The sequence below is a fragment of the Mus caroli genome, chromosome 8 (genome assembly GCF_900094665.2).
Source record: "Mus caroli chromosome 8, CAROLI_EIJ_v1.1, whole genome shotgun sequence".
In the NCBI taxonomy this organism is placed as follows: Eukaryota; Metazoa; Chordata; class Mammalia; order Rodentia; family Muridae; genus Mus; species Mus caroli.
In genome coordinates this window covers 63375561-63387134 of record NC_034577.1, presented here as the reverse complement: position 1 = coordinate 63387134, position 11574 = coordinate 63375561, and the positions used below count along the sequence as shown (strand labels likewise).

General features: G+C 50.9%; 2 protein-coding genes across 18 annotated transcripts in view; one reads left to right on the top strand and one right to left on the bottom strand.

Annotated features, from left to right (window-relative positions):
- Window positions 1-5461, bottom strand: part of Myo9b (myosin IXB) — an 86807-nt gene extending 81346 nt beyond the window's left edge. For 14 of the 15 annotated variants that reach the window (XM_029480413.1, XM_029480418.1, XM_029480415.1 and 11 more), the window contains exon 1: window positions 5247-5461. The gene's annotated coding sequence lies outside the window, so the exon portion shown is untranslated. Of the gene's footprint in view, window positions 1-5165; window positions 5227-5246 lie in introns of those variants that run through there. The other variant, XM_029480414.1, reaches the window with a different exon arrangement.
- Window positions 5462-5547: 86 nt separating this feature from the next.
- Haus8 (HAUS augmin like complex subunit 8) overlaps window positions 5548-11574 on the top strand; it is a 21444-nt gene continuing 15417 nt past the window's right edge. For 2 of the 3 annotated variants that reach the window (XM_029480295.1, XM_021170538.2), the window contains exons 1-2: window positions 5548-5791; window positions 8838-8896. In XM_029480295.1, coding sequence (XP_029336155.1) covers window positions 5763-5791; window positions 8838-8896 — 88 coding nt within the window. In that variant the 5' untranslated portion in view covers window positions 5548-5762. The remainder of the gene's footprint in view (window positions 5792-8837; window positions 8897-11574) is intronic. The other variant, XM_029480296.1, reaches the window with a different exon arrangement.

Genomic DNA, 11574 nt, shown 5'->3' with positions numbered 1-11574 from the left:
TTTTTTTTTTTTTTTTTTTTTTTTTTGTCCCAAGCCAAGCCCAGGGACTCTAGCATCCTCACCAGGAAATGCCTTTGTCTGCAGTCACCTGCACCTGCAGACAAAGATGAGAGTCTCCAGTATCACCTCTCAGCCCCTTCCTGGCTTCACTCACCCAAGAACGAGAGGCAGTGCTCTGCCTCTGGGAGGAGTAATAGAAGGGGACCATGGGTGATACACAGCACTCCCACCTCTCTGGTTCTCCTTACATTTTTTTTTTAAATTATGTGTGTCTGTTTTGATAATATGCTACGTGTGCAAGTATATGCAGAAGGCAGAAGAAGGCATCAGATTTACATGGAGTTGGAGTTACAGCAGACTGTGAGCTGCCCTAGGTCTGTGCTGGGAACTGAACTCTGGTCCTCTGGAAAAACCCCTGGACACTCTCACAGTTCCTGCCAGGGTGTGAACTCATGGCTGTACAGATGAAACAGTTTCTATTCCCCACACTGTCTCTGGGGCCAGCTCCAAGTCTGCCTTTCAGTTAACCTTCCTGCCTCATTCAAAAAAATTTTAAAACTTTTAAGAAGCTTCTGTGGACCAATTGTCCCAGACAGAAGCTGGTCCATCTTGGAATTGCTTTGGGATGTTGTTCTGCGACTCGGAAATGCCTAGAAGGGGTACCCCATTCTGTGCTATTTGTAAGTTTCACCTGGCCCTTTACCCAGCACTCACAGCTGCAAACAGAACTCTAAAACAGCCCCTTGAAAACCATAGGCAAGCCAGGTATGGAGGTTCCTACATATCATCCTACACTTGGGAGCCTGTGGCAAGAGGACTGGGAGTTCAAGGCCAGTCTGGGCAACCAAAACAAAGTCCCCAAAGATCACCATCTCTTTCTAGGCAGAATTCTTACCTCTCTGGATTCATCCTGAGCATAGGAGGGAAAGGTCCAGAAAATTCCCTCACAGGGAGCTTCCCAGGACTGATGTGGCCAACCAACTTACCCACTCGGTAAAGTGTTTACTCAACAGAGAAGAAACTGGATGGTCATGGGGGAATGATCCGTCTTTCCAAAGCCCTCTACTAGATGACAGCCAAGTTTGTAACTGACCTAGTGTAAAGGGCTGAGATGCCTCTACCCTTTCATTATGCTCTTAACTCCTAAAGTCCGGGATACTTAAAAACTTTTTTACTTTTTTGTTCTTTTCTGAGACTAGTCTTACTATACAGCCTAGGCTGGTAACAACCTCAGGATTTTCCTGTCTCCTCACTTGAATGCTGTGAGGCCATTCTGAGCTCCCCATCCCAGCACTTTAAAAGATGACTACTTCAGGAGAAGATTAAAGTGAAACAAGATTCCTCCAACATGGATCTTCATTTGTGTGGAAGTAGGACACAGGGACAAGCTCAGAAGAAGAGAACAGGAGACAAACAGGTAAGATGGCCACCCATGAGCCTGGGTAGATTATCATGCAACCGCATGCAGGCAGCTGTGCCCATACTTGATCTTGGGACTTCTAGCCTTTAGAATCTCATGGCAGTAAAGTCTTGTGGGTTGTCCATCCAGTCTGTGGTAGATACAAGCCTGCCAGAGTCAGCTCTAGCTTGACTCCATCTCTCTCTCTCTCTCTCACACACACACACATGTATATGTGCATTACAACCCATGGCAGAGCCAGGACCTACATAATGAGTCAACTCTGCCAGCTTATTCATCATCCAACAATCCTCCAGGCTGAACTCCTGAATCACTTCTCAGGGAGTCCTGAGTAGGAAATGAGCAGATGCCCAGCTCATCAGTGGCATTTTTTTTTTTCCAATGTGGCAAATCATGGAGGCCTTTCCCAGACAAAATGGACAGAAGTGCAGAGACAAGGCCCTTTGTTCTGCTTCTCTGGGACATTGAGGGCAAAAGAGAAGAGCCTGTCTTGCTCTGTGAGGAGGCCACGCCTGGGCCTGGCTGAATGGTGGGCCGGGCAGGGGCTGCCTGGCACAGCTGGATTGTGGACCTTAAAGATACAAAGGCCTACCAGGTGGGACACTGAGGCCCACACCTGAGAGCAGATCATCAGTCAGATGAGCCCCAGAGTGGATGACCTTCCCCACTGAGGTGAAGCAGCTATGCCATGATCATTGGTGAGACAAGGGAAAAGGAACAGACAGAGGAGGGGATAGAAATGGGGACACACACACACACACACACACACACACCAAAAGAGGCTTAAAGCATGCACCGTGTGTGAAAGGATGGCTACCTTGAGAGCCTGGGCCCATGAAGGAGATAATGCAGCTTATCAAAGGCACGTCGATTGGGCAACCTCTGAGAATGGAGTCTGGTATAGCTAATCTTGCAAGAAAAGTGACAGTTTGCTTCCAGATGGGGACAGAGTCTCCAGAAACTCAGGTCAGTGGTGATACAAGGAGAAGGGAAACAATGGCTCTGCTGTGCCTGCCAGGCTGCCTCAGCGATTCACCTGCCCTGCTCTCCCCCGGGTCTCCTTCCAAGCAGTGGCCAGCAGGATCTAGCAACCAAGGTGTCCCCACCTCTCCTGACTCCTGCAGATAACCCTGAGATGCACTGAGGCTAGTGGGTACTGCAGCACAGCATCTATAACCACCTTGGGTCCATTCCATGTGGCCCACTCCACTCCATACAACCCATCATCATCATTGGTCAACACACTCCTGCCAGTGCAAGCTGGGGACACTACAGCATCACATGGTGCACAGGTGGCCCTGGGGCAAAGAATGCCCCCCCCCCCCGAGATGTCAGGACAGTTTGACAGCCAAACTTGGGTAAAGGCTATTTTAGAGGGTTAGGAAACACAGACACAGACTTGTCGGCTTTCTGCTTTCTTAGGGTGCTGTGGATGTTTGGGCAGTTTGTGTGCTAAGAGCTAGAGCATAAACTTAGCCTCCCAGCCTCACTTCCTGGTTCTAGAAAAGCCTAGGGATCTATCTCCAAACCAGCACCTGCCTGAGTCCATTTTGGGAAAGGACTCTTTCCTGGTGGTTGAATGGAAAAGAAAATTGAAACAAACTAAAGCAGAGGCCACAGCAAGTATCCCAAAGAGCAGAGTGACAGGATATCTGTTCCTGTCACCCTGGGTTCACCACCTACATGGCTTCCCAGGTTTGACTGCAGACCAGACACTCTTCCCAGGAAACATAGTGGACCCTCCACATCCCAAGTCTTGCTCTAAGTCTTCCCAATTCTGCCCCTGTGATAACTCATGCCACCTGTCATTGTGAAGGTCTGCCTAATGGGAATGCCATTCTTTCCATGTAAAGGGACAATAGCTGTTCCTCTGAGGCACAAGGAGATCTCAGGTCTGCTCTCAGGAGGCAGCCAACCGCTTGGCACAACCAGCTCTTGCTTGGTTAATTTTGGACCCATTCACCACGTTACTCCAGAGAGATAAGGAAAGGAAAGCCACAAGTTCATGGTCTCTTGTCAGGAAGGGAGTCAAGCCCAGGAGTCCTAAGTCCCCACCTGACCCACAAGGTACTAGCTAGACTTGAGAGAGGGTTTTACCCAAGTAGGAGGTCAAAGCCAGAGCATTGTGCTTCATGCAGGTAGCATCCTGAACACCTGACTGGAGGTGTGGCTCTATGGTAGAACACTTACCCAGTAAGCATGCACAAGGTTCTAAGTTCCGTCCCCAGCATTTGCAGGGCAAGAGACAGAAAGTTGGAGCTGCATAAAACCAAAGGGTGTGTACGAGAAACATGAAAGTTAATAAGTGGGGTTAGCTCTGGAAAAAGGCTGACACAGGCCAATCCAAAGGAGAAATATGCAGAGTCTTGCCCCAGGCCAGACCCCAAACAAGGCGCTTGCTTCTTCCAGGAGACCTCCACTGAGTCACAGCTCCAAGTAAGCAGGAGAAAGAGTGTGTCACGCACGCATAGGAAAGTTCATGTCCTTCCTGGGGTCTCAGGACCAAGAAGTCTTCAATATTCCAAGGGGCATGACTTGCACCGTGTGCCCTTGGGCAAGCTAAGTTGAAAGATTTCTTCCAGAACATTCTTGAATTGAATGGGGCAGTCATGTCTCTAAAGCTTCCTTTATATCCAGATTCATGTACCAAATGGAGCTCTAAACCTGGCCTCCTTTCAGCAAGCACACAGCAGACAGGGAATACTGGTAATGGGGGGGGGAGGGAGGAGAAAGTGATGCCAATCAAAACCAGGCAGCTCCAAGCCCTTGTAGGAGCAGACAGGCCGGTGACAATAACTTTATAGTTGCTCATGCCACCTTCAGCCATTCCTAAGATACTGAAGTCTCAAAGACTAGACAATATCCAACAAGGTAAGGAGATACAACCTGAGGGGCTGCTAGGTGGATGTCTTAAAGTGCTGGAAAATAAGCCAAAGAGGCACAAAAGGACTCCCCTATAAAGCCTTGGGAGTTAGGGTCCCTAGAAAAAGAAGGGAGGGTTTGCTGGCAGCTGTGCCTCCAGGGGGCTGAGATCTCTGCCACCGCTGAGGTATACATTTCCTGTAAGTCGTTTTTAAAAACAAAAAAACAAAAAAACGTTTAAGTCCAAGGATGTGACTCTCTTAAGAGAGTGGCTTCCACCCTACCCGTCCCCTTTCTTCTGAAACGCAGTTCGGGTGTCAGAACCCCACCCCCACCCCGCAACCTCCTCTAGAGTCCAGCTACTCCTTTCTTGAGCAGAAAGTGATGTGCCTATCAAAGCAGAGAGAGAACCCAGAGGGCGCTGGGACTCGCCCTGGCGGATCACCCAGCTGTCCGGGTGTGAAGTCAGGAAGAAGATGAATCAAGAGGGGAAGGCGGGGGCGAGTCTCCAGAGGCTGCACCCCGTCATCTCCCTTTCCTCCTCTTCTCCACCCCTCCGGCCCTCTGAGGAACTGTTTTTTGGGTGTCTTTCCAGGCCCACTCTTTTAGACGTTCCAGCCCCAACAGTGGGTTGCTACAGACCGTTTCCCATTCTCTGAGCGCCCGGCGACTCTCTGACACCCTAGGGCTCAGACCGCAAGTGCAGAAGTTCCTTTCCCTAGCACGGCCCCTCGGCTCCGCCTTCCTGGCCTCCCCCTTTTCCTGAGATCCCCCCCAGATGCCACCTTAGCCACGTCCTCTCCTCAGCCGCCGCTGAAAGCCGCGGTAAGCCCGCCAGTCTCAACCCCCTCAGCGTCCACGCGTCCCCCAGGCCGCATCCTACCCTCACGTCCCACGACTTCAGGAGCAACCCGGTGCACAATCCCGGCTCGGGTCTCCACTCACGGCCGCCGCGAGAACTCACCTGGACCTCGGCCGCTGCGCGCCACCGGTCCCCGGCCAGCCTGCCCGCTGCTCCCGGCCGCCCCGCCCCGAAGCGACCAGCCTCGCCCGCCGCTGCCCCGTGCGATTTCACTTCCGGGTTCCGGAGGCGCTGAGTGGGCGGGCGCCAACTCGTCGGAGAGGCGGGGCGACTCGAGGTCCCGCCCCGCCTAAAGGCGCGCAGCGAACGCCCTCTGCGGTTGGTGCATTCCAGATGCCAAGTGTTCCGCAGCTGAGAGGGGCGGGCGCTATGATAGTCACACCCCTCCCCAGCAGTATTTTAACCCGCTCAGGTTGGTGCCGGAAGCCCACGCGTCTGAGGGACACTTTGGAGCCACGCCCTTTTTCGCTGCTCTTGGCCAGGCTAAACCAACTGTAGCAAGCTAGGAGCCCGCCCGGCGGCTCGCGTGAAGAGAGCACCCTCCGGCTTCCAACACTACTCCCTGCCTCCTAGCGGGCGGGACCCTGAGACGCTTGCCTTTGAGTGGAAGGCGGGAGAATGGCGGATTCCTCCGAGCGGGACGCAGGGTGAGTTGGGATCTCAGAAGGGCGGAATTTAGGGGCTCCTGTGGGTTGGCCAAAGACCAGATCCTGGGCTCACAGGCAGCGGAGCTGGAGTACTGGGATCCTATGAGCCAATGCCCGAATCTCTCCCAGACCAGAAGCCCTGGCTCTGAGCTGCTTCGGTGCGTGCTGGGGAGCTGGGGTCCCAGATGCAGTTCACAATTAGGGTTGTGCGTGGACTTTGGTGGACTTTCTCTCATTTTCCCCTTGGAGACAGTGGTGGTTTTTTTTGTTTTTGTTTTTGTTTTTGTTTGTTTTGTGTTTTGTTTTGTGTGTGTGTGTGTGTGTGTGTGTGTGTGTAGCTGACCCGGAGCTCTGTAGACCAGTCGCCTTGAATTCACAGAAATCTGGCTGCCAAGTGCTGGGTTCAAAGGCATGTGCCACCACCACCTAACCTTCCTTTTTTTAAAGGAAAAACGTGACTCTACATGGTAGCACGACTTTAGTCCCAGCGCAGACCTTTTCCTAGGCCTCAGGAGCTCTAGGGTTGCTTGTCGCACTCCCCTTTAGCCCTGACTCACTACACCCATGGGTGTTTGCTTAAGAGTCTGAAGGATGAGGGTCACGGGCTGTTGTGACCGTATACAGCAAAGGATACTCTGTGAAGGTCAAGTGGGTGGAACAAAGGCACTTGCCACCAAGCCTCATGATCTTATTTTGATCCATGGGTTTCATATGGTGAAAGTAGATAACTGATGTACTGGCCAGTTTTGTGTCAACTTGACACAGGCTGGAGTTATCACAGAGAAAGGAGCTTCAGTTGGGGAAATGCCTCCATGAGATCCAGCTGTAAGGCATTTTCTCAATTAGGGTCAAGGGAGGAGGTCCCCTTGTGGGTGGGACCATCTCTGGGCTGGTAGTCTTGGGTTCTATAAGAGAGCAGGCTGAGCAAGCCAGGGGAAGAAAGCCAGTAAGGAACATCCCTCCGTGGCCTCTGCATCAGCTCCTGCTCCCTGACCTGCTTGAGTTCTAGTCCTGACTTCCTTTGGTGATGAACAGCAATGTGGAAGTGTAAGCTGAATAAACCCTTTCCTCCCCAACTTGCTTCTTGGTCATGATGTTTGTGCAGGAATAGAAACCCTGACTAAGACAATTGCCTACACATTTTGTCCTCTGCCCTCCATGTGCATGTCATGGCACACGAGCACCACAAACTACATAAAATGTGAAATGCTGAAATGCTAAGAGAAGAGACCTATGGTAGGAGCCTCCTACACCTGAGACTCCCAGCCCTGAAAGGCAGCGGGTAGAGAGTAGGCATGCACAGTGGGCACAGGACAGGACAAGGCCATGTTACTGAAGCCTCTGTGAGTGGTGGGCAGGCTTTGGGGCACCATGAGGGACAACAGATGTACCTGCACTTTGTAGAACTTCAGGGCCCCATGTTCTCCCATATGCCCATGATTTGCCCCCAGTGCAGGGAGAAGCCAACATCAGAAGCCCCCAGCTCCCAGCCCTGCTTTTGACTTGCAGGTGTGTCCAGAAGAGGTTGGGATTCCCTGGAGCTGGAGTTACAGGTGGTTGTGAGCCACTTCACCTGGGTGCTGGAGACTGAACTCAAGTCCTCTGCAAGAGCAGCAAACACTCTTAACCTGTGAGCTGCCTGGCAGAGCCAGGGCTGTGAAGTGAGATTTATTTGCTCTCTGAACAATCCCAACAACCTGAGTTTAGGTCCCCAGAAGCCACATAAAAACTGGATGCAGTAGTGTCTTGTCTGTAATCCAGCACTTCCCACAGGGAGATGGGAGGCTAAAGCAGCACAGTCTCTAGGAGTAGGAGGAAGGGCTAGCCGGGCAAATAGAGCCATGGCTGAGAAAGGTAGAAGGTGAGAACCTACGCTGAGGTTGTCCCTGACCTTTACACAGGCACCATGGTACACACAGTGGCACAGAAGCACCTGTACTCATACAAACACCATTCAGACTTACATGAAATAAAGTAATAAAAACAAAAGATATTGAAAATACAACTATTTGGGGACTGAAGAGATGGCTTAGTGGTTAAGAGCACTGACTGTTCTTCCAGAGAACCTGAGTTCAATTCCCAGCAACCAGATGGTGGTTCACAACCATCTCTAATAGTATCCGATGCCTCTACTGGAGCATCTGAAGACAGGTACAGTGTACTCATTCATATGCATAAAATAAACCTTTTAAAAAATTCATTTGTGGGCTGGAGAGATGGCTCAGAGGTTAACAGCACTGACTGCTCTTCCAGAGGTCCTAAGTTCAATTCCCAGCAACCACATGGTGGCTTACAACCATCTGTAATGGGATCTGATGTTCTCTTCTGCTGTGTCTGAAGACAGTGACATTGTACTCACATATATAAACTAAATACATCTTTTTTTTAAAATCCATTTGTTTAAAAAAATATCACTATTCTGTGACATATGAACATTGTGTGATCCCAGATGTTGCTAAGTCAATAAAGTTTTGTTGCCACATGGTCCACCCATTCTGTCAGCCTCAGTACTAGAATGGCAAAGTTTAACAGTTACTGGTCATAGTGACTGGGCAGCCTAGAAAGCTGACCCTTTGCAGAAAAGTGTGTGTCATAGTCTCCTACCCCACCCTGCCACCTCATCCCTACAACTGGAGCTAAAAGAACAGATTCAGAATGTTCCAGGTCTTTTCCCTCTTGCTTTCCTTCCATCATCCACCTAGCCCCTGTGCCACATCCCTGTTAAATCCCCTGTCCCATCCCTAAGCCCTCATACCTGTCTGGCTGTTATCATCACATCAGCCTGATAAGACAGGGGTAAGCTCTTGTTCCTCTCTGTCCTATGAGGCTCTGAGTCACACAGAGGCATCTGAGGAGCGAGGGAAGCCTGTAGCCATTGTCCTGACTCCCACTACGGTGTGAGAAAGGTGGTATTCTTCTGTGGAGCCTGTCCTGGGAGCAGCCCTCACCTAGGGCCCAGCTCCCACTGTCAGCAGGAGGCAGGCAGCTCTGGGCTTTGCACAGCTCTTCTGCTGGATGAACAGCACATCTCTCTCCTCTCTTGCAGGAAGTCTGCAGCTGCTGGTGTTTGCGCTGTTCCCAAGACAAAGGGAAGGAGAGTGCAAGGTGAGGGCTGCCAGGGTCCTTTCAGGAAGTGTCTGTCTGTTTTGTCTTCATTAATATTTCTGTTTAGTTTTGTTATTCCGTGTGGATTCATCTCATTGGAGGCGTGTGTGTAGAAGGTAGAGGACAAACCATGGGAATCACTTTGTCCTACCATGTGTGGTCTCAGGCACTGAAGTGGGTCATTGAGCTTGGCTACAAGGACCCTACATGCTGAAATTCTTCTTGGCTCTGATTTCAGAGCGAGAGAATATGAATGTATTGCCATCTAGTTCATGAAAGGGTTGTGTTATTGTGGGTACAGGGGAGGGCACAGAAATGAGTCTGAAGCTTTCTCTGCTCAGTGGCATGCCTTTGGGGACTGGTAGTTTCCATCACTGAGGTGTCATTTGACTGCAGTGGGCCTCTGGAGAGTTGGAGTCTCTTTTGTCATGGCCTCAGGCTCTCAAGACAGGCCTCAAAGGTGCAGGTCTGGAGGCCAGGCCTGCATTCCTCTTCAGAAGCTGCATTCCCTACCCTGGATGGTGCTGGTGGCACAGGGCCACATATCCAGTTCCAACCTGAAACCTTCTGAGCTGGGTGGTGTGGGTGCTGGGAAGCAAATCCAGGTCTCTTGCAAGGGCAACAGCAAGTGCCCGTCAACCCCGTACTCTTGCTTTGCTTAAATATACTCTGGGCGTGGGGCACACATGGCATCCATGTGGGGGTCAGGAACAAATCAAGGGAGTTGTTTCTCCTCTTGTACCATGGCGGTCCTGAGGGTCAAAGTCAAGCCCTCAGGGTTGACAGTGATCCCTGGACCTGGTGGGTTTGGGGTAGGGAATGGGTGTTGATGGATGGAGCCCAGGACCTCACATAATGCTAGACCAGAGCCTAATCACTGAGCAACATCCCCAGCAGATTCTGTTTGCTTGTTAATAAGATGGCAGGGATGGAACTTGGGCCTTCATCATGCCAAAAGCACCCTATCACTTAGTGGCCCCAGCCTGGTAGTCTTGTTTGTAACCTCTGGTCTGTTTGCATGCTGCCTGGTTTTATTAATACAGTCATGTCCTCAGGGTGACACAATCTTCATGGAGACTCCTACTGTTAGATAACTGCACACAGGGACCAAAGGAGAACAGGCAACAAATGCAGAGATCTCACGGTGCTTGTATAAAGCACTTGAACTGTTAAGTCCAAGATGATAGAATGCTCAGAACTTTGGTGTCCCCACTGTTAGAAGTAACCAGATCTGACAATCCATGTCTTTCATCAAACCTGGGATTTCCTAGCTGGCATGGTGCCACATACCTGTCACCCCCCAGAACTTGGGAGGCTTAATCAGGAGTGTGAGGCCAGCCTGAGCAACACAATCAGGTGCTATCTGCATGTCTAGTTGGAACCACAAACCTAGCATGCAGACATCCCCAGCCCTGGAGGTAAAGGCACATGGCACACCAGAAACCCAGTGAGGCCCAGGTTGTTCTGATAGGGCAGCTGCTGGTTAGCAATAAGGGATGTTGCTTGGGATACCCAAAGGCTCTGAAACCTGGGGGTTGAAGGACCCAGCAGCAGGACAGCCTGTCTCAGCCTACTTACTCCTGAAGGAGGAAGGAGTCCTGAGTCCTGGGCTCAAAGCTGCTGGTAGCCCCATGACCTGGGCTGCTGGTGACTGCTGGGTTCAGGAGTAGTGTCTTGGTGGGGTCCTGCTGTGATGAGAGAGTGCGGCAGACCTTCTGAGGGCAGGCAGGGACCAAAGGAGAACAGGCAGTCGGTGTAGAGATCTTAGAGTATTTGTGTGAAGCAGGGCTAGGAAGTGGGATGCAAGGAAAGGGGAGCAGCAGGCTGTGTCTGTAGAGCTGAGGCAGCCCAAGCACAGAGTTCCCAGAGCCCAGGGGATATCAAGGGGTTCAGCAACATAGGGGAGGGGGTCCTGTCTTCCCAGGAAAGTCTCCATCAGAGACTGAAGGACTGGGCCTAGGAGGAGAGGGGAAAGATGAGGGAGGGACCGTAGAGTGGTGGGAAAAGAATGCACCTGTAAGTGAAGCAGGGCCCATGATGTGGGATGGGTGAGACTGGGCAGAGTTGGGTCTTACTGGTCTTACAATTGGGCCAGTGTCTTAGTCAGGGTTTTACTGCTGTGAACAGACACCATGACCAAGGCAAGTCTTATCAAAACAACGTTTAATTGGGGCTGGCTTCCAGGTTCAGAGGTTCAGTCCATTATCATCAAGGTGGGAGCATGGCAGTATCCAGGCAGTNATGGCGCATGCAGAGCTGAGAGTTCTGCATCTTCATCTAAAGGCTGCTAGTGGAAGACTGACTTCCAGGCAACTGGGGTGAGGATCTTATACCCACACCCACAGTGACACACCTATTCCAACAAAGCCACACCTCCAAATGGTACTACTCCCTGGTCTAAGAATATACAAACCATCACCTTCCACTCCCTGGCCCTCATAGACTTGTTCAAACACAAGAGTCTATGGGGGCCATACTTAAACATAGCATAATGCAAAATGCATTTAGTCCAATTTTCAAAGTCCTCATAGTCTATAGCAGTCTCAACAATGTTAATAGTCCAAAGTTCAAGGTCTCTTCTGAGATTCATTCAACTAATTAACTGTAATCCCCAAAGCAAGGCAGGAAACCAGCTGGACAAACTCCAAACTCTGCATCTCCATGGCTGATGTCAAAGC